The sequence below is a fragment of the Sander lucioperca genome, chromosome 13 (assembly GCF_008315115.2).
Source record: "Sander lucioperca isolate FBNREF2018 chromosome 13, SLUC_FBN_1.2, whole genome shotgun sequence".
Taxonomy (NCBI): domain Eukaryota; kingdom Metazoa; phylum Chordata; class Actinopteri; order Perciformes; family Percidae; genus Sander; species Sander lucioperca.
In genome coordinates, this window is record NC_050185.1 from 815,375 (window position 1) to 840,344 (window position 24,970).

Consider the following 24,970-nt stretch of genomic DNA (forward strand, 5'->3'; position numbering starts at 1 on the left):
AATCAAATAATTTTAGGGAGCCATGTGGTATGCTCAGACTTCACCTGAAGTGTCGTCAGTCGATTTACGCCCACTGTCTGGACGTGGACCAATTGAAAGTATTCCGACGTCACTCACTTCACGTGGACCAACCACGGGGCAGTGCGTGGAGCGAGGTGGGCGGGTTCTGGATTGGAGGGTTATTGCCGGTTGTTTCACCAGGCGTCAAAACAGGCTTAGTTAACTACCGGAGGCAAAGGTGTCTTCCTTTCAAAATAATAGCACATAAATTGTCTCTGCTAGTCCCATTAGCGAAACACTAGCTTAGCCCTTTAATAACCGGTTCTCTTTGATTGTGAAATTACATGAAGTTTTCCAACAGACAGACAGTTAACGCAGTGGACACGTTTCCCTGAGTTTGTTTAACTAGCTAACGTTATCTGTTGGGCCGCTATAATAAACTACTTTGAGAATGACATTAACAGCAATTTATGATTTTTAAATGCATTACATGATGCGTTACATCGTTACTTCACTCACTCACTCACTCATCTTAAACGCTTATCTGGGTTGAGTCGGCGGGGGCAGCAGCTATCCAATTAAAAGTAACTATTTGAGTAGGTTGCTTTACCTGCCTGTCTAGTCTACGATGTGTTTTGCGCTTAAATGCCAACCGGAAACAGTATGTTTGGTTACTGTTAGCTTGACGTCAGTTTTTCTCCAAGCAGCGGCTTCAGTGGATCCAATGAGGTGACGCCGCGTTCCGGGCCCGACTGCTGAGAGCGAGCCGGTGATAAGGGGAACTAAAAACGACCAAGCGTGACAACAAAGAGGCTCTGAATCAAGGCAGGACTAGCAAAATTAATCTCAGAACCCGGCCGGAGAAGCCCAACCAATACTTGCATTTGTGCCGGCTGAGGAAAGGTAAGTTCATGCTACAGCAGCACAGTGTGTCAATCATGCTTTCATACTGCTGTTTGTCAGACAGTGAGCTAGCTAACAGTAACGTTAGCTGTCAACTTATGTTAGAGCTATTTCTTCCAGCTCAATAGTGATGGCTTTTTAATTGGAAGGGTCCGAATGTGGTCCACGTTGTCCGGTTGCTTTTGAATTGAACGGTTAATGGTAAACGTTAACGATGTAATGCTGAACAATAATTGTTGTATCCAACGTTAGCTAATACACATCAGCCACTTCTACAACTAACGTTAGCCAGTTCATCAAAGTAACGTTAGCTAATCTCCAAAAGCTAAAAGACTAGACTTTCAATTTTTAATTTTTCTTCGAATAATGTGGGTTTGAGTTGTGTGCATCCATTTTGCATTCATGCGTCACTGCCTCACCGGGGGCTAACAGTGGGTTCTACGCAGATTGCCTGATTTTCTCTTCCTTAATCACAATGTTAAGTTAACGTTACTCAATCTGAATGTTAAGCTCTTCCTACAGTATGCATTTGCATCATTGAAAAAACCCATATACTCCCATATTTCTATTAAACCCATATTTCCTCTTGAGTGCAGAGTGGTTTCTTGTAGATATTAAAGCTTTAGCCAACATCAAAGCTTGACAATGATTGTAATGCCACGTGTTTGGAAGTGTCAACACCTGTGTGTGTGTGTGTGTGTGTGTGTGTGTGTGTGTGTGTGTGTGTGTGAGAGTGTGTGAGAGTGTGTGAGAGAGAGAGTGTGTGAGAGAGAGAGAGAGAGAGAGTGTGAGAGAGAGAGAGTGTGAGAGAGAGAGAGAGAGAGAGTGTGAGAGAGAGAGAGTGTGAGAGAGAGAGAGAGAGAGAGAGAGAGAGAGAGAGAGAGAGAGAGAGAGAGAGATCAGGTGCATGAACTGCTTTGCATATCCTTGGACAAAGGCCGTGGCACCACCTGGCAGTGGTACACCAAGTTAAACAGCCACATTAAGCACTGAAGAACCATGAGGAACCATAAGCAGTGATTGGACATTTATCAAAAGACAGAGTGTGATGTATATCTCAGTTTCTACTCGTGGAAAAGCCCTGTGAATGTTGGCAAAAAGGTCAGGTTTGGCTTTTCAAGTGGGAATCCTCTTGTTCCTCATTGTGTTGCACCTGCTCCCACATAAAGAATGGAAAGGACATGCAACAACACTGGACAAAAAGCATGTCTACAGGGGTTCTGTGTTGATGGGGGTGTGTGATGAGGGTCAAAGCTTAAAGTGCTCATATTATGCTTTTTGGCTTTTTCCCATTTATTTAACAGGGACAATGCACACTAATAATACATATGAAAATGTAAAATGTGCCAGAATTAGCCAAACAGCTATTTTACAAATGCTGTCCCTGGACAGATAGTACAGTGTCACACCTAAAAAGATAAAAGGATTATAATAGTACATATGGGTTTAGCCCAATACAGGTAAAATTGACTATAAATGTAAACATTTAAAAAATGACAAGATCAACATATAAACAGAACAGATTGTCACTATCAACATCAATACATATATATATATATATATATATATATATATATATATATATATATATATATACACACACACACACACACACACACACACACACACACACACACACACACACACACACACACACACACACAAGCTAAACGTTCAGTCCATGTAACCGACAACTTCGTAGGCATAGCACAAGTGGCACAAACAGGCAGGACAGGAAAGACAAGACAGCAGCAAGATTTAGTGTCTACATGTAATGTCGACAGTCCTGATTACCTGTTAGCCACTTCTTTAAGTTAAATTTAAAAGAAACGTATATTTTAAAATTTCTAATGTGAGTTGGAATAAGGTTCTATTCACGAGCAGCGCTGACTGAAAAAGCTGTTTGACCGAATGCACTTCTCCTCAACGGGACAATGCAGTCACCTCTTGCTGCACTCCTTGTAGATCTGTAAGCGTTTGGTACTGTGTTTACAAACTGGCTCAATACATGAGGAGCCAGTCCATGGAGAACTTTCCTTTTATTGTGTTATATATCTTTTTGTGAATGTTACAAGTTTACAAAGTGAGAAAGCCCAAAGTCCACCCCAAAGGGACTTACCATCTCCAACAGAAAACACTGTTCACAAACTGCTCCAAACAGCTCTATTGTAGTCCAGCCTTTACTTCAGAGACAAACGTGGTCACTTTGGAACACATGTTATAATGCTAGCATGACACGCCCTCATACTCTGCTTCTGACTGGCTAGTAGTCCTTACCTAGGTACTGAGCATGTGCGACTCCCAACAAAGATGGAACAGAAGTGAGAGGTCTCACTCTGTAGCTAAAACAGAGACCTGAACACTGGGTGAAAAGAGGAGCTGCTGCGATGTGCAGTACAACAAAAATATTTTTTGAAAATTAAACCATGTAAACCTATTCTGATATAACCTCTAAATACAATTTATGAACTTGAAAATGAGCATAATATGAGCACTTTAAAGGTTCAAAGCTGAGGTTTTACCACACTTGGAACATATGGACAGAGTTAGGACCGGTGAGGATCTGTGCAAATCCTCCCAGTTGAATTATATAACTGTTTTATTTTTGTTTTCTCTTTACAGCTCATGATGGGGGGGAGGAAGCTGGCGCTTGCTGTTCTTTTCTGCCTTGTTCTGGCAATGTTGCCTTCTCACACAGGTAATATGATCCATCCACATACACAGACATATTTTTTCTAACGTGAAGCCCTGGTCATGGTGTCGAGCAGTGCTGCCAACCAAAGGAGATTGAACCGGTTTACAGCACTGAGAATATACAGCGATTATCCATCAGTGTTTGGAAATAGATAAGCTAGATCAATAATGCAACTCCTCTGTACCTTGGGTTCTTTGGTGTTAGTTGCCTTGCTGGCTTTATCAGGGTTTCCGCAGGGTCTTAAAATGTCTAAAAAAAACAGTCTAAAATTTCAAAATCAAAGTATTGTGTTCTTCTTACTCGCTTTTCCTACGTCAATGTAACGCTACCTCTAATGCTCATTGTAGTGCCTTTTAATGTTATTTTTTGGTGTTGTAGTTCTTTCTGTCGCCAAATATAATTTGCTGTATTACGACTACAAATGAGAACAACATGCAACTTATATTGCAGCCGATCTAGACACCAGTCCCATAATGCCAATGAGGAAATCGGGGAATTGTTTCCAGACTCTGACATCTGACATTTTGTTTTTGTTGTCGTGATATAGGTCTTAAATTTGATTCATTATGGTCTTAAAAAGTCTTAAATTTGACTTGGTGAAACCTGCAGAAACCCTGTTTATGTAACACCTGTCTCTGTGTTTGCAGTGACTGTAGCCGTCATGTCCGTTGACCTGGGCAGTGAGTGGATGAAAACGGCGATAGTGAAACCTGGTGTGCCGATGGAGATTGTTCTCAACAAGTGAGTTTTTGTCACCATCGTGGAACACACCTGGCGTGCCCACGCCAAGTTTTCTCTTTCCTTCAGAGCGCACTAAATTAACGGACAAGCAAAGTACAAAAGCAAGTGAAATGAATGCAGCATGCAATAACATTTCAGAGTTGAACACTATTCTGTTTTCTTCAGGGAGTCGAGGAGGAAAACCCCCACGGCTGTATGTCTCAAGGAAAATGAAAGACTTTTGGGAGACAATGCACTAGGATGGGTATGACTTCTCAAGTGTCCTTAATGGAATTTGATAGAATATCAGCCCGATGTAGTGAATATTGTTTGCACTGTCAATGCATTATTCACAAATTCAAATGACCTGAAAATAATGTAATACTTTTCCTTGTGTGCTATTAATGGTCACATATTGTATACATTTCAGTCTGTGAAGAACCCCAAAACAGTTTACAGACACCTCCAAAGCCTCCTGGGCAAAAAGCATGATAACCTCCAGGTGGAGCTCTACAAGAAACGGTTCCCTGAGCACCAGCTGCTGGAGGACCCAGTGAGAGGCACAGTGTACTTTAAAAATTCAGAGTGAGTCTTTATATTTAAACTGTCGTCATCTGTTTAGCTCGCCTCTGGCCCGCCTATATCAGATACACCGATGTGATTGGTGCAGCTCGGCTACCAGGGCATAGTTAATGAGCATCATTACTCAATGCCAGAGTGACTCGCTGAGCTAATTCAAATTGTGCTCCCGCGAGAACTCTGGATTTCCAGGGTATACCTCACCTGTTTCAACAGCCAATAGAGAAGTCAGCTAGTAAAGTCAGCTATAAACTATAGAAATGAAATGATCCATAATCCATTTTATTTTAATGTTACAAACAGCTGGTCAAAATGGCAGTTTTAGACGGAGCCTCATTGACCGTCCGATAGCACGGTAACGTTATATGGTCGAGCCACATAGAGAGTGACTGAAGAGAGAGCGCCCAGCAGCGTTAGAACAAAGCCGTGAATCAGAGAAGTAAAACGTGTTTTTGCTGATTCATCACTAGAAATGTAACTGTATCAAGCATCTCACTATCACTAACGTTATCCACATTCATATTTAGACGCAACAAATGATATATCCAGCTACAAAAAAGTCGAGAGTTAGAACGGAAGTGCAACGAGGCGTTGTCATGGAGATGATACCTCTGTCTAAAAATGCAAACAGCCAGAGAAAATCTTACCGTGGTCCTCAAAGCGGCCGCTTGCTTCTTTAGGGGTGCTATAGCAGTTGTCATGGAAACATCAATACCAAAGTACCACCTGCAAAAACCTTTTCAATAGATGATAAAAAAAGCCATAAGCCTGGTTTAGAACGGGGCCTCTAACGTGGATCTGTGCTTGGTGTTTGTGCCAGAGAGATGCAGTACACGCCGGAGGAGCTCCTCGGCATGGTGCTCAACTATTCTCGTGTGCTGGCTCAGGACTTTGCAGGTGAGTTTGATCGTGGAAGAAGATGCATCATTGTGACATGTTGGAATATGTGAAGTAGGGCTGCACAAGATATTGGTTTTTTTAATCTATCGACAACCCAAATATCAACTGGCACAATAAACACGTCGCTAAAGGCTGCGCCACATCGCGAAAGACACTCAGAGGTTTTTTGTGTTAGTTGTAAGAAAATATCAGTAGGAAACTGCATTTTATAATGGAACGGTCATTCTTTTGTAGTGGTGCCTTTTTTATTCATTGTTGAATTTGTTCAAAAAAGGAGTGATGGGAATGATTTCATTTGTTTTATATTCAACAAGCAGTTTGTTGTATTAAAGCAGAATACAGACAGCCCTAATGTGCAGCATATTACTTTTTCTTCTTCCTCCTAATCTCTCCCAGAACAACCAATCAAAGATGCGGTGATCACCGTCCCAGCCTTTTTCAACCAGGCAGAGCGCAGGGCAGTCCTGCAGGCTGCACAGATGGCCGGTCTAAAGGTCCTTCAACTCATCAACGACAACACCGCCGTGGCCCTGAACTATGGCGTCTTCAGGAGGAAAGATATCGACAACACAGTTAAGGTGCATATTCAGCATTACTCCCAAACACGCGTCAAGAATTCCTCTGGTGATATTCTATAGTTTTGTTAGTCAACTAATCCCATGAAAACACCAAACCAGTGAATGTATCTACTAACTAGTATCGTGTGTATCAAAGCCTGACATATCTTCTTCTTCTTTATCTGTGCCATAGAGCTCCATTGTTGTCCTAAAACTATTAAAACACATCAGTGTTGCACTGGCTGACATGTTCCATAATTACCATGAACACACACTGGAGTTTATTTTGACTCAATCACACACACACACGCACACACACACACACACATACACACACACATACATACACACATACACACATACACACATACACACATACACACATACATACATACATACATACATACATGCATACATACATACATACATACATACATACACACAGTCCTGCTACCACAAATACAGTACTCACTACAGCACCTGTTTGACTGTTAAAAACTGCCCAGCTGTTTTAGGAAATGACAAAAAAACAAATGAAACTATATATTTGTGAGTCATTTGTGAAGATGTACATCTTCAGTAGGAGCCAATGGGCTTGGAGTTGAATGCCACAGACAGAGTAAAGAAGTCAGAACGTATTGAGAGATAGAGGAACTCATTGTTGGTTTTGCTCCTCATAAAGAGATTTGATGATGATAAAACGTATAGATTGTCAAAGACTGACAGCTTTATCCTAAAATGTATCCTACCATCTGTTACTGTGTAGGATATCAAGCTCAACTGATAAGAGACTGCAGATTGCTGAAAGTGCGATCTTGTTCCCTTTCAGAACATGATGTTTTATGACATGGGCTCGGGCAGCACAACTGCCACCATCGTCACCTATCAGACGGTCAAGACCAAGGAGTATGGCACCCAGCCCCAGCTACAGATCCGAGGCGTCGGGTGAGTCCACTGAGAACGCTCCTCCCAGCACAGTGCTGACTGTGTCTAATGTAGGGCCAGGCGATGCAGAGAAAATCAAATATCACCATACATTTGATGTGGGGTTGACTGTTGAAAATATCTTCACAATGAGATTTGTGATGAATAATCATCAATAATGTGGATACAATGACTAAGTGGGTAAAGGTGAATAACAGAACAGCTAGAACCGTCTGGTGAGTTCAGACAATGACGTCACTTTGCTGTAACGCAGCCTTTAAAACCAGGAAAAGACATCCCTTATACCATTTTACGATACCCAGAATTTAAGACGATATCTACCCTCAATTATTGATGTTGATATAATATGGATATATGGCCCAGCCCTAGTCTAATGGTACAGAGAGCCCGGCCTGTCTCACACCAGTCTGACATGGCTCAACATGGTGATGCAGATAAAAGATATTGCTTTTGTCTTCTAAAACCTTTTCAAGACGGGGATAAACATGTTCAATATTAAATAAGATATGTTGCAATAAAATAAACATTAATAAATAGTTTCAATGTATATGTCAATATATAGAGGTTTACTCCTCGACGCAGCGGCCACAGGTTCGACTCCGCCCTGTGGCCCTTTGCTGCATGTCATCCCCCCCCCTCCCCTTTCATGTCTTCAGCTGTCCTATAAAAATAAAGGCCTAAAATGCCCAAAAAAATCTTAAAACAAATAAAATAAAAATAGTTTAAAATATAAACATAAACTAATACACAATAAAGTAATGTAATAACCTTTAAGGTAGGAGGGGCATGTGATTGGCTGAGGCGTGAGGTGGGGTGGTGACTCCTCTGAAATGGGAAAATTCCATTATGAAATAAATATCTATAATACAATGTAAATGAAGTGCAATATAACTGTTATGAGAAAATAACCTTTTATGATTAAAACTCAATTCATATAATAAATAGAATTTCATACTTTACTGTTTATTAATAGTGTATTTCACTTTATTTTATGATTATTTAATTGGTAATGTGTTGTTTCTGTTATTGCTATCATATGTGAAGATTTCAAAATGCATTTTAGTAAATAAAGGAAGAGTATTTCACATTCCCACCCCGTGCTTCAGTTTTGCTGACGTGACTTGGAAACATGAAATGACTTTTGTGAAAATGGGCTTCCTAAAGGTTTTCTGTGTGTTTGGAGTCTTATTGTCAACATCAGTACAGGGTGGTGTGTGCATCTGTCATACACACAGAGGCTCAGTTGTCACTGTAACCAGTGGGAGGTTCATTCTGGCTTTTGGAGCCACTTTTCACATTTTTGGGGCATTCTTAAGTCAAGTAAGAATGCAGTCATTCTTAAATTAAGTCAAGTAAGCTTTTAGTCTGAGCCGCACACACATTATATTAATCTCTGAAGTCTAGTCTATGTCACAAGACTTTGGTAGATTTACCTTATTTCAGTCCTGCTCTCCTCATCCTGTGTGAAACTCAGTAAACAGGAAGACGCAGACCGAGAACAGACCACACACAACATGGCCAGATATGCATCTCCACCTGCAGTGTGGGTAGCTGACATTAGATGAAGCCGATAGGCTGCCTCCCAGGTGGAACTTTGGCACCCACGTCTTCATTCCAGTCAGTGTACTGTGGACCAGTCTCATTCAGCAGTGCTGGTGCACGTTTAGTAGAGTTATTTTGTACGCAGCCAATGTTAACATGTGGTTTGCGGATAGGCAAATATAAAAATATAATGTGCTAGTTTTCTTTTTTTTTTTTTTTTTTTTTTAATGGTTAACGAAAGTAGTGAAAAACCTAAAAGTGGTTTCACGAATTAGAGGAAGGAAGACTAATTTGTTTTGCTGATGAAACTGCAGTTAGCCAGAGGGCTGTACCATGAGCAGTTTAACTTAGTCTGGCTCTCTTTAGGTTACACTGAGCTTAGCATCAGTGATCATAACATACATCTGTGCACTCTGTTTTTCTATCCAGCTCAGAGCTAGGGCTGCACAATTTAATCGCAATGTTATCGAAATCGCAATATGGAATAGTGCAATATCCAAATCATAGGGGGGTGCAATCTTTGTTAAAGGCAAAATATGTGTCAAACCATTGTGAATGAAGTATTGTGGTGCTGCAGAGACGTCTCGGCATACAAATCCTATCCTACAGACTACAGAAAACATCTTTGTTTGGTACAGATCCTTTTTTTATATTTTTCAATGAAAATGAGAATAATGATACGAAAATGATCATTCCCTCCAATATCGTAAATCATATCGCAGTCGCAATATCAGTCAAAAATAATCGTAATTAGATATTTTCCTAATATTGTGCAGCCTTACTCAGAGCATGTTAATGGATGGGTAAGAGGTTCTTAGCTGGTAATTATAATCACATGTCATATCCAGGGAGGAGTAGTTCATATGCCATGAAATGAAACGGTGAACCTTTGGGATATTCAGTCAGGGGGGGAAAATCGATACAGCATAGTATCTTGACACACACACACCAAGTATCCATCTATTATTTTACATGTGTTGGTCAGTTTGTCTGCTTGACAATCCCATTTTACAGCAATAACATTGAAGTGAGATGAACAAATAGAGAAATGTATCTTTTCAGATGAAACAGATGTTAACAAGTTTCCTCTTGGGGACATCATTAGAAATTGGGAAAAAATTAAAGTTTGGAAAAAAAGGTAATAAATTGCAGAATGTTTAAAATCCCAATAATATACTTTCGTGACATAAGTATAGTGATGATATATTGCGTGGCCTGGTGATTCCCACCCCTACTGAAATGTATACAATATAATAGCACAACTAGAATGTGAAACCCTTAAAGACTGTTCAAAGTCTTGCTTTTTCTCTTGCCAAAGCAGAGCAGTAAAGTCCAGAGTCTGTGGGGGGAAAAGGCTCAAAGAAGTTAACCACTGATAAGGTCTATCTGATTGAAATGTGCATATATAACCTACTGAGATGATTAACAGTATGTGTTTTTTTTTTTTCCTGTAAAAGACGATAATGGGTGTAGATTTTATTTCCAATTATCGTCTCATTCAGTCTAAATATACGTTATACTCACAAAGTTGTCCTGTTATCCTGAGCTGCAGTGATGGAATGAGAGTGTAGAAACACCCTGTCGGGAATGAAATATGAAAGAACCCTCATGTGCAGCTATAATTACCATTTGCCTGTGTGTGACCATCTCGGTGTGTTACAGTAGAAGCTCTGTTTTAGTCCCAGAGTGGAAACTTGTTGCGTAAAAAATGTGTCATTTTCATGATTTGTAAAAACGGCAACTTGGTAAAAATCTTTAAAATGAACAGGAAATACAGTTCACGTTTACATTTGAAATGCAGCAACAAATTGGAAAGAGGAATTAAAATGTGGGTGTATATAATGTACATATGGACCCCATTGTCACCGATACCGACCCAGCTGTTTGAGTCAGTTTCAGATCAGTGCATCCCTACATAATGGCTCCTCGTGCCTCAGCCATCCACAGATAAGGGTTATATAGATGCTTCATGTGGGTGTGTGTTTATCCTGAAGTGTATTTGAAAGATAGGAAATGCTTCTTGCTTTTGATTGTCGGCCGATTTAAAAACCCCAGAGCTCATTATAAAATGGTACTTCAGCCCTCAGACTAAGGTGTGCTTCTCTTGTTCTGGCTATAGGTTTGACCGTGGGTTGGGGGGCTTTGAGATGGACCTGCGACTCCGGGACCACCTGGCCAAACTATTCAATGAGCAGAAGAAGAGCAAGAAAGATGTGAGGGAGAACCACCGAGCCATGGCCAAGCTCCTCAAAGAGGCTCAGAGGCTCAAGACCGTGCTCAGTGCCAACGCCGACTTCATGGCCCAGGTGAGTCCAGGGACCTGAACATGCAACCCTTAGTCCATCCAAAACCATGGCTGTAATCCATCTGCAGCACCTGACTTAAAATACAAAAATGTGAGGCTGTTTTTGAATCTTAGAAATGTTGCAATGTCTCTTGATTTTTCTATAAGAATAGGATCAGTGCTACAGATGCAGTGAAAGCAAATGTGTTTTCTTCAGGTGGAAGGTTTGATGGATGACATTGACTTTAAAGCGAAGGTGACCAGGATTGAGTTTGAAGAGCTGTGTGCAGATCTCTTTGAGAGAGTGCCTGGCCCGGTGCAGGACGCCCTCGCCACTGCAGAAATGAAGCTGGTCAGTATACTCATTACCTGGCCCTACTAGTCGTATCAAGTGTTGCACATGACAGGATAAGATGAAACTTTGATGATGACATTTGGCTGTAGGCCACTGCAGACTCAGGATACAGAAAAGCTTGATAAGACTAGGCCTAGGAAAAGAGACTCCTATCAACAATGGGCTATAGACTCCTATATTCATATGATATATAGACATGCGTTGTCCTGCACCCCACCATTTTTTGAAGGCAGTCATGACTTGTATTAGAACTGCTAGACACGAGATGTCTTCGTCATTTGAAAAGTGCATTCTAAGTGCACTGTAAGTTTCATGATTTACATCACACTAGCCAGGGCTTTGGCCAGTGTAAACCTTTTCAAACCGGTTTGATATAAAGCAAAGGACCAGACCAGACCGGTATACTGACTTTTACCACTCGGTGTCCTACTTGTCTCACCCGTCCCAGAGTGAGACTGATGAGAGAGCCCATAATGAGAGTGGAGCGACTTCAGTCCACATGGTGGTAACAGCCCCATGACACTTTGCCTCTTTTCAGCTCGGCTCTTTCTTTCAGCTTTACATCCAAAATCTCCTCCATGGCACCACCTGGCAGTAACGACCTATAGCCTGTCAGACACTAGTGGCACGTTTATTTAAAAAAAACTTTACGTTAATTATGTTGTCATATTGCTTATTATTACCAGTGTGAGGCAGCTACTTGGGAAGTTTAGTGAGCTAATCAACCATTTACACTACATTAAATGACGCTTTACTACACTGAAGCTAACATTAGCCCCCAAATAATTCTAGCAAGCTAAGCTACAGTAACATGGCAACAGTAGTTTACTACATCAGCTGTTTTTTTTTTTTGTTTTTTTTTTTTTTGTTTTTTAATACATCCATGTTCACGAGCTACACGTCTGTGTTTGGCGATGGCATTGATTTCAGACCGTAGCAGAATGCAAATGCTTGAGGAAATGTAGCTTGTGTGGCGCTAACGCACTACTTGATCAATAAAAGAGCGTAGCTACTGAAAAGCTATTTGAGTCAGACAACAGCGACGCTACAGAGAAATGTCGTTCCAACGCCGCTGCAGCGTCTTACTGCCCAACTTTACTGCCCAACCCTGCTTGGTTCTAACGCAGTAGGCTAAATTGGATTTTAATTTTGCCGGAACCTGTCATGACAATGTTCAACCGGTTTGCATAAAATCAAACCAATTCAAGCTCGCACACGGGACCGGACCGGCAAAACCGTAAATCGGCCCACCTCTACATCACGCTTATGTTAGTAGGGCTGGGTATCGTTCAAAAAATTCCGGTACCGATACCAATTATTCCCATTCCTAAACGATACTTTTTTTTGATACCAATATTATAAAACAAAAAGAAATTACAACATTATGGCACAAATCCTTTTTTTAATGTTTCAGCTCCGACTACATGAGCCGTCTCTCTGTAACGTAGAGTTTTTCCTGCGTACCTCTACGACATGTAACATTAGACAGCCAATCACAGTAGGTCTTGGTACAGAAGCATGCTGCATGCTTATTGGCTCACTGACTCTGAGATTTACTCCTTAGGTATTGGAATTGGGTATGGAATGACGAGGCATTTTTCGATACTCGATACTTTAGAGTCAATTCGGTCGGTGCCTAAAGTCTTGAATTGGTACCCTATGTGTTAGTTACATTCTGGACCACGATTGGCTTCCAAACTAGTTGTGATGTCAAAAGACCGGCTGGTGCGTACATGTGTTAAACTGATATTTAAGGTGAGCACAGAGAAACTTTCCCCCTCCAGCAGATGAATGTAAAGGGGAAAAAAGGTCTTCCAGTGTGAAACTGTGCACATACGTCGTTCTGCACAAGTTTGGTTAGGGGATAGATATTTCTCCTACTTGTCCTTCTGTCTACATTTCTGATTGGAAGACAAAGTGATAGGGGCACAAAAGCAAAACTTTTTTTGGCCAAACATGTTTAGGTCATTTGTCATTCTTAAGGTGTGGACTGATGAAATGTTATTGTAGGGGGAAATATTTTTTGAAATAATGAGAAGTGAGTATAAGTGAATGGATGTTTGTATTACTGCTGATAATCTGAGTTCTTCTGTTTGTGCCAACAGGATGAAATTGAGCAGGTGATTTTAGTCGGTGGCTCCACTCGTGTCCCCAAGGTTCAGGAAGTGCTGCTCAAAGCTGTGGGGAAGTACGTGTCAACCACTGAGATATGAATAACTTTCACTTTCACGAACATAAACCAACAAGTACATTCTCCCACAACTTTAACCTTGATTCCACATTGCTTTGTCACTGACTCGTCAAACTCGTACCTCCCCATAGACACACACACTGTGAACTTTAGCACGTTCCTCATTTAAATTGTGGCGCGCAGTCACAGAAGGCTTGTATCATGTGGACGGGCTGACAGTTTTGTTGTCATTACTTAGAATTCCTCCATGGTGGAGACAGAAACTACACACTATAGCTTTAAAACCGATATATTGTACATATTTTTTCATATTCTTATTGTAATTTCCCTATTCTATATTTATGTTTCTTGACTTTTGCAGTACTTGCCTTTATTTTTATTTTCTCTTGTTTATTGTTATGCACCAAACGCCAAGGCAAATTCCCTATATGTGAAAACCTACCCGGCAACATACCTGATTCAGATTAATGAGAGAAAGTAGAGTTTTAGTTGAGCAGCTTTGGTTGGTTGTAACTGTGTGTGTTTGCATGCAGAGGGGAGCTTGGCAAGAACATCAACGCAGACGAGGCGGCCGCCATGGGCGCCGTGTACCAGGCTGCTGCCCTCAGCAAGGCCTTCAAGGTGAAACCTTTCCTGGTCCGGGACGCAGCTGTCTTCCCCATTCAGGTCAGTGCAGGTCATTCAACGCCTCATGCTGCTGGAGACGCATTTAAATATTTCAAAGTTATAGGCTTTGCTGATAAATGAACAATATTAAACCTTGGTTGGGAAGCTGTATTTTAAAGGGTAACATTGTTGTTTTTCAACCTGGACCCTATTTTCCTATGATTTTGTGTCTAAGTGACTGATGGAAACAACAATCTTTGAAACTGGTCCAGTATTAAGTGAGATCGCTGCAGTTGGCAGTGGCGAAACAAGCTGCAATGTAATGTTATTGGGCAAGTGTGCACCTTCAATTTCCGTCCACTAAAGTGCTGTTTTTGCCACTGACAGGCTCCAATTATCAGTGTGTCTGACAACAATATGGAAAGGGTCCCTAATAGAGTAAGATCATTTTCGTTTAACATGAAGCTGTGAAAGATTGCTATCACCAAACTCACCAAACCTCATTTAAATAAACAATACTTTTATCATCGTAAAAACACACTTCATTCAAAGTCGACGGAAACGAAATAAAACCATTAAAAGCCGTCTTGGTTCATCTTTCCACTGTTCCAACAATCACCCCTCTGGTTTGGTTGATATGAACTCTCAGTTCACCCATTTACATGTGGAGATATACTGGCTCTACACACGCTAAAAGTACTGATTATTTACATGGAGTCTGGTGGGTTTTGTGATGGGGATTTCTAAGCGGTTTCATGTTAAACATGAAGGATTTTACTCTTTAACAAAGTCCTATCTCTGTAGGGATCCTTTCATAATGTTGTCAGACACTTAGAATAATAATCTGAGTCTGTCAGTGGCAAAACAGATCATTTAGTGGACGCTAACATTTGTCCTATAGGGTGGCAGCCCGATTTGCAGCTGCCGGTTACAGCGTTCTTGCTCAATACCGGACCAATTTTAACAATTTCTGTTCGCATTAGTCACTTAGACACAAATGCATGGGAAAATAGGGTACAGGTTGAAGAAAAAAAATATTACCCTTTAATAGCACTCCGCTATGGAAGTGATGTGTGTTCAAAATGGATATGCAGTACACTGTTCAGAGTGTTTTGGAGCAGGACTTGAATCCAAATGGGATGCCATGCCTTGTTCACAGTTGCAAATCCTGAATTTAAGCCATGTTAACCCCGACCACATGTCATCTGATTCCATCAGGTGGAGTTCACCCGTGAGACAGAGGAAGAGGGGATCAAAACGCTGAAACACAACAAACGTATCCTCTTCCAGAGGATGGCGCCCTACCCCCAGCGCAAGGTCATTACATTCAACCGCTACAACGATGACTTTGAGTTCTACATCAACTACGGAGACCTGAGCTTCCTCAGCCAGGAGGACCTCAGGTTGGTTGGCTGCTTGCTTTGGCACTCTCTGCTTCCTGGAGCTCAGGGAAAAGGTTTTTTCTGCACACAAATTGGATCACTCAAGCAGTGTGACTAAATATCATTCCTGGACGATTGGTAATAAAAACTAAGGACCAACTAGGAGGAACCAAAGTTCACAGAAAAGTTGACGTATTCTAGCACTTGACTTGACTTTGACGGCTTTCAAAGAGGTTCAGCCGTATGATTCCATACATCACTTTATCCCTCGTGATTTGAACTATAGAGATGCACGATTAGAGATGCACGATATGAGGAAAATATGCAATAAAGTTGGTGATGACAATATTACTTGCAATAAACAGATCTTAAAGTGTACTTAGTTCTGCCTTTCTGCTGCTTTCAGTATTCTGCTAAATTACAACAAACAAGAAAATCATTTTCAATTATTTATTGAACAAATTGAATTGAACATAAAATGCACCACTAAAAAAAAAGTGATAGTCACATTATAAAGTGCAGTTTTCTACTGATACAACTAACACAAAACATCTCTGTCTTTAGCGATATGTCACAGATGGCGATGTGGTTATTGCGCAAGTTAATATCGTGTTAACGATAAAAAAAAATCAATATATTGTGCAGCCGTAATTTCAATGTTCTCCTCTCTCTCCCTGTTTTGCAGTGTGTTTGGCTCCCTGAACCTGACCACAGTCAAACTGTCTGGAATAGGCAGCAGCTTCCAGAAGCACACAGACGCAGAGTCAAAAGGCATCAAAGCCCATTTCAACATGGATGAGAGCGGGGTGCTCCTGCTGGATCGGGTCAGTTCCACTTTGTTACTGAACATTCACACAGTCAAACCTGTAACCGCCAGCTCCTTTTTGTTTTTAGGATGCACTATTTGAGAGTTTTTACCTTCTGGTATGTCAGACTTACAACCAATACATGTATTATTTTCTGTGGCATGTTAGAACAGAATGTGAAGTTTGGACTTATCATCCCGTTTATTGTTGCCTTAATTTGTTTATACAGTTACCAATAAAGACAACTGAGGCTATACTCGCTCCCTGAGTGTACTTTTCTAGTTTTATTGAACTTAGTTGAACAATCCCAGAATGAAAAAGTTTTTATTTTGTATAAATCAAGTTAATATTGTTGTCATCCACAGGTGGAGTCTGTGTTTGAAACCATTGTGGAGGAGAAAGAAGAGGAATCAACATTGACTAGTAGGTTTTGCAAACATATGTGTAACCTCTTTTAGAAGAGTGGCACTTTGGGATCATTTTCGTGGACCACTATTTTTCTGAAATTGTCTTTGCCCGTCTGCGTGGTATTTTGCTGTGCAGCAGGTGGGTGGAGAGGAACAAACGGGTGGGAGATTCATTCAAATCAGGCAGCACAAAGCATGTTGTTGATATTTTCGGTGGAAATTGGGTCCTGCGTCTCACGCGTCAGCGCTCTCATTTTAATCTGTGCAGCTGTCTGCGACTGCTCCGTGCACACGTGTGTTTATTTACGCCTCAAGTCTATTTATTCAACAATATGTGTGTAAACGTGAGGTTGATGCCCAATTTAAGATTATCCTCTGGGCTTTTATTTTTTCCTTTTAATTGATAGGACAGCTGTAGACAGGAAAGGGGGGGGGGGGGGGGAGAAGAGAGGGGGTGACATGCAGCAAAGAGCCGTGGGTTGGAATCGAACCCCGGGCCGCTGCGGTAAGGACTGGGCTTTGGTACATGGGGCGCACGCTGAATAAATGTATGTATCTACATTATGCTGCCAAGGCGGAGCGGGGGTTCTGTGTCTCTGCACAGAGCTAGAGAGGTTTGTAACCCCCCAGACTTCACAAGACACAGGAAGCTCTTGGGTTTGGAGGAGCTTTAACCTTAACTGTACATTTACTGCCAGTGGACAACTCTGCCCCGCCCGCCTTCACCTCCCTGCCCTACTGCTCCACGCTTTGGAATTGGTGGACGAGACAGAGCTAGGATAGGCCGCTGATTCGAGGCCGCATGGACGCTGACGTGACGTTTGCAGTCTAGACCGCGGGGTTAGACGTGGTTCTGAGACATATGTTCTCAACGCAAGGAGCAAACTAAATACTTGGAGAAAATGCTTAGCAATCATCGCAGTATACTTGAACAGTAAATTAGCCAGTAGATGTGTTTTAATTCAGCATTAAAAGGATGTGATTTGAGAAGTACAGAACAACCAGACACACCTCAACACACATCAGACAGGTCGGTTAGAACTCCTTACCAGGTTTTATTTTTTATATATGCTCTGATCCACTTTGATGCATATATGCTATTTACTCATCTACTACTTCACGGTTCAGCAGCAGTTCTTTAAGATTGATTGCTGCTTTGTAGCAGCTTTTAGAACAATATTCAGGAAAGTACTGCATGTGGAACATGCCTTTTTACTGATTCATGCATTACATTACATTCATTGATTCATGCATTACATTGCATCATTTTATCCAAAGCTACTTCCAATTAAGTGAGAGGGAGGGGAACATGTTTTTGGTGGTGGGGGGAAACCGGAGCACCCTGAGAAAACCCCATGCAGAACATGCAAACTCCACACAGACAGGCCCGGGACGACCCAGGTTTGAACACTACCTTTTTGCTGTGAGGCCATAGTGCTAACTATTGGGCCACCGTGCCTCACCTCTACAGCAGTTTTAGTTTGTACAGGACTCGTTAGTACTGACTAACTGAGCCAACAATTTGCTCTCTTTCAGAACTGGGTAACACAATTTCCACCTTGTTTGGAGGAGGATCATCAGAACCCGCTCCGAATGTAACTGAACCTGTCCAGGTAATTGTGATTGTGTCCCCATCAATTACTCAGGGTCAGGGATGTGTTTATAAAGCAAGTACAGTGAGGCCTGTATGAACTAGATTTCACACTTAAACTGATAAACTGCTGTACCTCCACGCCCAAGCTCTTCTGTAACCGTTAACACAATTAATTGATGATGCTCTGGCATGCCTGGCCTGAGATCACAGCTAACATTGTTTTCCTGATTTTGGGCATGCAGGATGAGGAAGAAGTGCCTCCAGAGTCTGAAAAGAACGGCAAGGACGAGGACGTAAAGGACACGGCCCAGAAGGACGAGGGCGTTAAAGACGAGGCCCAGAAGGACGAGGAGAAGCAGGACGAAGCAGAGAAGAGTGCAGGCGAAGGAAAAAGTGAGGAGGGCACAGAGGAGGCAGGCAGCAAGAATGATGCCAAGGTAAGACTAGTCACTCGTAATCACTCCTCGAAACACTTTGATGTCAAATCTGGGGAGCGGTTCTAAATTTGGTGTAAATCTATATTCCAAACAGACTAAGCTGTACAGACTTGGTATTGAAAGTAACCTTATTTCTGCTGGTAAAGGAGGAAAGTGATGGAGAGAAATCTGGAAACGTTGAGGCAGAAAAAGATGAGGAGGAGGAGAAGAAGGCAAAACCTCTAAAAAAGAGCAAGATCGCTGAAGAGATCACGGTGGAGCTCGTCATCAACGACATCCTCGACCCCACCGCAGATGATGTCACTGCTTCTAAGAAGAAGTAAAGCTGCAATTTCTTTTTCCTTCTTTTCAACTCTTGTGTTTTTTGCTTCTCAGTTTAATTGGCTAAAACAAGTCTTTGTATCTCTTCAGGTTGCAGGATTTGACAGACCGAGACCTGGCCAAACAGGAAAGGGAAAAGTCACTTAACAGCCTGGAAGCGTTTATCTTTGAGACGCAGGTAAGCAACAATAGCTTTTTAATTTTTTCAGCTTTTGCTTTTTATCCTTGTGCGTTTTTAAGAAAGTTATTAATGCAGTTTAAAAGGGAATACAAGCCAACATAACATAATCCCAGATGTTGAATCCTTTCATATAAAGATACAACCTGTGTAATCAAAAAGTAGCCTGCTTTATGTTTGGGTTGTTGTCCCTCCTTTTTGTTTGCTTTCTTTTTTAATCTGGCAATCCTGGAGGTGGAACATCGTGGATATATACTACCAGGTGTGGAACCTGGTGTAAAATTGAAATATGAAATAAAATGATTTGAAGGAAAGAAAGTAAACTGCAAGAGAGAAAGCAGGGTGTAATAGAACCGTCATATAGAACCACTTCGCCTCCCAAAAACAGCCGACCTGCGTTCTCTCTCCAGGACAAGCTGTACCAGGAGGACTACCAGCTGGTGGTGTCCGAGGGCGAGAAGGAGCAGATGTCGGCCAAGCTGAGCGAGGCGTCGGAGTGGATGGACGAGCACGGCTATGACGCCACCACCAAGCAGCTGAGAGAGAAGCTGTCCCAGCTGAGGAGCCTGTGCAAGGACATGTTCTTCAGGGTGGAGGAGCGACGCAAGTGGCCCGAGCGCCTGGCCGCCCTGGACGGCATGCTCAACACCTCCAGCTTCTTCCTGAGGCGAGTGTTGAAAGGAAGGTGGAGGTGTGAGGATTCTGTGGTGGGTCAGTACGTTTTGTATTGACAAATATTTTTGCTTTTCTTTCAAAGGAGTGCCAAACTGATTCCAGAGGATGACCAAATCTTCACTGAAGTTGAGCTGAATATGTTAGAAAAAGTGATCAACGAGACGATGGTAGGTGGTGAATGTATTCATATTGGCATGCTGTCATCACACTACTGACACTACTCTGGATAACCTAGTTTTCTTAGAAGGGTACCCATTTTAGTGTTGCTCTTCAATAAAGTTCAGGGGACTTGCAAAGAAATAGACTAGTCAAAATTAAAGCAGCAGAGGCTTTGAAATCCTGACCTTTTAGTTTCTAGTATGGGTCAAATGCTCCATTTCCCATAATGCATCTCTTTAGGGACTGTTTTTAGATGCTCCTTGCCTGGTAAATGCCCACATCTCTCAAACTCCATGTCCCCAGACCATAATGCAGGCTGTCCTATTATAGATTTCTTGTCTTCAAGCTCAAGCTGAGATAACCCTGACTACATCACTATGACATCATCTTCTCAGACTTAAGATGGGTCCTTCCAGGGCCACTGTGCACGTTATAACCGTTTCCACAGGCTGAGTAGTTCTCCTCGTATCAGGTGTGACATTGTCTCTGTCCGCTTCAGACCTGGAAGAACCAGACGGAAGCTGAGCAAGAGAAACGCTCTCCAACGGAGCGGCCCGTCCTGTTGTCCAAAGACATCGAGTCCAAGCTGGCTCTGCTGGACCGAGAGGTCAACTACTTGCTCAACAAGGCCAAGTTTGCCAAGCCGAAAGTTAAAGCCAAAGCCAAGAACAGCACCAGCTCTGATAAAAGCAGCAAGGCCAACAACACGACCGAGGAGAAGGTGATCCCTCCCACAGAGGAGAGCACGGACACAAAGACTGGTGGGTCCAACAGCAACGCTGGACTATGGGTGCTCCCTTGTGAATATGAATATGAAAAAAGTATTAGAATTGTAATAAGGCTTAAAATAACTTCATGTATGTTTTTTTTTATTTGAATACAGAAAGCCCAGAGGCGGTGCAGCCGGGCGAAGCCCCGCCCACTGAAGAGAGCACTGTACATTCAGACTCAGACAGCCAATCACAGCCCACAGAAGAAACAAATACAGGTCGGTCTGCCAAACCTGTTGCTGATGATGCCGGAGAACTTTAGGGGGTGGACAAAATAATTGGAACACATTCACTGTGGTCCAATACAACATAAAACTACATGCTCAGAAATCCCCAATGAACTGAACAAACTCCTGGCTGACAGTCTCAACACACACTGAACATGATATTACTGTAATGGATCGCATTAGCTTTTTAATCATTCTGTTACTTTATCCAGTAACAGTGAGTACGTTTACATGCACACCAGTATTCCGCTATTATTCCGAATATGACAATATTTCGAATTTGATGCAGCTCATGCAAACAGCATATTCCGGTTGGATATTCAGAATAAGGCCTTTTTCCGAATATAGCATTTTTTCCATTAAGACGTGGGATATTTTGGTATTAATTGGTTTTAGAGGCATTCTTTGGACGTGTATACAGCGCTTTCAGAATATGCGTCTCAGTCGGGGGTTTTACTGCAGGCTTATGGTCAGCTCTGTGCGTTGCTATGGTTACTGTACACAAACCAACCAGCCAACAGTTTGCAGGGCTGCAGACCCGATAAGAAGGAGAAACACAGCTACTTTTAAACATTATTAAAGACTTGTATATCAACAGGTTTCTGGATATGAGCACACATCGCTATGACGACCTTTTCAAGAAGCTGGTTGAAGAAATGGAAGAGGGACGCTGTGTTCGCACGGTCCAACAAGTCCTCCATTTTGCACGGCTGCATGTAAACGGAAATATTAGTGGAATATTCACTTTCATTAATCATGGAAACAGCTTATTCGGAATATTGTCTTTTTCAGAATAAGGGCAAAAATCTGAATATTATGTGCATGTAAACGTAGTCAATGTAGTGAGGTATGAGAACAGCTAAAAGTTAATTCGTGCTCCAGGGGGCCAGTTGAGTCCTGTGATGTGCTTACCATCAGCTCTCAAAGCTTTACACCCCTTACTTATTAAGTCCTGAGCAACTCTGGTCATTTTCACATGAAAAAAGATGATTCATTCAGGAAAACAAGGAACATATAAATGTAATACTTTCAGTAGAAGATAAAATTAGCTCACGTCTGGACCATGAACTGTAATGACACAAACCAAAATGTCATGAAATTGGAGTGACAGGCTGTGTTTCTTTTGTTACAGCTGTTGAGAAGTCTTAACTCTTACATAACAATGTGATGTAAGTTAGTACATTAAAGGGTTTCATTACATTCTCATCTCATCCAAAAGAGCATTTGTTTTCCATTTTGACGAGTTCTCCCATCATTTGGTTTCACTGGGTAAATTCTGTCCCAGCACTCTGCTCATGTACACAAAGCTAACGCTCATTCTTCTCTCACTGACATCTGAAGATCAGGAATTGCTCAGGCGTTGCAATAGAATAGAAAAGTTACATTTCAATAATGATTCTAGTGCATCCTAGTCCTAATCAGATGCAAGTATTTTAACTTCAGCACAGCCGGTAAGATGACAAGCATGTTTCCATCTACTGCCAACCAAGGCCTTTTAGAAATGTTTCAGCCATTCAGTCTCAGCTATCAGGCTTCACCATAGCAACAGCTTTCGTGTGTGCCTTAATAAATCTGTAAACATGGGCTTGAGTTACTCTTGTAGCGTGGACTGGAGAGGTAACATATTCCCTACATCTAATGAACTGAGTTGATGTAACCCCACATACACACAGTATTCATTTTTCCCTTCTCTGTCCTCATTTCCAGGACCAACGGAGAAGGCCCAAACTGAAAACCACATACAGGATGAATTATAACAGCTGGAACCAGGGGGGGAAAAAAATCACTATTTATTGACAGTGTATAAATGTTCAAGTTCCTTCTCGCTCTCTGTTTTTTCTGTTGAGTTTTTCTTCAATTTCGTTTATTATGTCCTTGTTTATTGAGCTGCTGGAAGCTGATTGAATAAGGATTGGAGACCACTCATCTTGTCACCCCTTTCCTCTTCTGTGCTGTTCATCTCTCTTGTCTTTCATGGATTATGTAAGCAACTGGCACTTAAACTCCATGAAGAAGCAGTGCAACTAAAATAAAGGCCAAGACAGCGTCTGTACGTTATAGATGCAGGTCCAGGTAAAATCCCTTCTCACGTCCAACCAATGATCACATCCATGCTAATAAAGGGGGAGATGGAAGCAGTGCTTGGCCTGTTTTCTAACTATATGGACATTTGTCGAGGCTGAGTGCTCTTATACTCTGGTTTGTCAACAGAACGTTTAACGTCCTGCGTTATCTGCTGCCCTGGAACCCCAACCATGCTGCGTTGTTTTGAGAATAGTATTTGTCCTAACACCTGCACCTTCACTGACTCCACGGCCGCTCAGGAAGTGCACTACTTAATGGTGTTGATCACAGCAGAGGGTGGGAGGGCTGCTTTACAGTCTTTTGGAGGATTCTCAATAGATATAATTATTTTTTGCCCCAGTCCAGAGTTTTTTTTTTTTTTTTTTTTTTTTAAACCATGACAAAAAATGTAAGCACTTCATTCACATACGGTATATAAAAGATTGGAAGTACAGTCAGTTAATTTGAATGCAAAGCATCTTCAATCTGGTCAATCATAACATTAACGATATATCTGTGCTAACTTTTTATGCTATGATGGTACAGGAGGTCATACTATAATTACTGAATGAGTATTATAGCTGATATTATACTTGACCAGAAATGCTAAGGGAAGTTTTTTTGGTTACTGGTGAACATCCAACATTAGGCACCGCCTGTAGTTAAGTCAAGTTAATTAGATTTTTTTGTATATAGCCCAATATCACAAACTACAAATTAGTCTCGTGGCTTTACGGTGTACATCATACGATCCCATCTGTCCTCTTCAACCCTCGCTTCACATTAAGAAAATCTCTCCAAACAAACCCCTAAAGAACTGAGATGGTCCCCTTAGAGGGTTTTTATTGGCTGAATAGAATCAAACACTCTCCTGACAGCCGTCCACCATGTAGTGGTGTTGCTGATTGGCCACTCAGGTGCTCCTGTATGTGCACACTCGTTTTAAAACTTAGCTTAACAGGGATGATTTCACATTTAAACAGTGTGTCTCTACATATTTGCGTCCCATCATTTTTACAGCTGGATAAACTAAAATGATTTAGTTTTTCTACTGATGCCATTACACCCTTTGAGAGGAGCTTGAATACGGTTCAGTGGCAGTGGTCAAACTCCATGTTTTCAAAGTCTCATAAGCTGCTAAACGTTGTAGAAGAGGTGGTGTGTTCACTGTTCTTTACCTCGACATGCCCTGTGCTGCAGATTCCTGCTCAGTTTTTTTTTTTTTCCGTTAGAACCAGTGGGGGGTTGGGGGGGAATCAGCTGTGTGTTTGCGTGTTTACATCACTCTGGATTATTTGAAGGGCGGGAACTGAAGAAAACGAAAGGCCAGAATCGGAGATGCAAACGATGTGTTTCTAAACTGTTAATAAAAAATCTTTTTTTGTTTTTAATTTTAATGTCATTTTGTTAATGTATTGACGTGATTAGTTGATCTTACTTTGGAGTTGGTGCATTGAACCAAACAATCCTGAGGGCAGTGGTGGAATGTAACTAAGTACATTTACTCAAGTACTGTAATTCAGTCCAAATGTTGAGGTACTTGTACTTTACTTGAGTCTTTTCTTTTCATGCCACTTTCTACTTCTACTCCACTATATTTCAGAGAGAAATATTCTACTTTTTACTCCACTACATTCATCTGTTTCAGCTTTAGTTACTTTACACATTAAGAT

At 41.5% G+C, this 24,970-nt stretch overlaps 1 protein-coding gene across 1 annotated transcript; it reads left to right on the forward strand.

The window, feature by feature from the left end:
* The first annotated feature begins 650 nt into the window (after window positions 1-650).
* hyou1 (hypoxia up-regulated 1) lies at window positions 651-23,258 on the forward strand. Its single transcript, XM_031310752.2, has 24 exons — window positions 651-903; window positions 3,526-3,601; window positions 4,246-4,339; window positions 4,505-4,583; window positions 4,749-4,903; window positions 5,718-5,794; window positions 6,194-6,375; window positions 7,184-7,299; window positions 10,961-11,147; window positions 11,343-11,477; window positions 13,586-13,668; window positions 14,205-14,337; window positions 15,496-15,680; window positions 16,345-16,483; window positions 16,831-16,888; window positions 18,409-18,485; window positions 18,709-18,903; window positions 19,050-19,222; window positions 19,315-19,402; window positions 19,813-20,069; window positions 20,160-20,244; window positions 20,736-20,997; window positions 21,120-21,224; window positions 22,941-23,258. Exons 2-24 carry the CDS (start codon window positions 3,529-3,531, stop codon window positions 22,988-22,990), a joined length of 2,988 nt encoding a protein of 995 aa, XP_031166612.1. The 5' UTR covers window positions 651-903; window positions 3,526-3,528; the 3' UTR covers window positions 22,991-23,258.
* The last annotated feature ends 1,712 nt before the right edge of the window (window positions 23,259-24,970 follow it).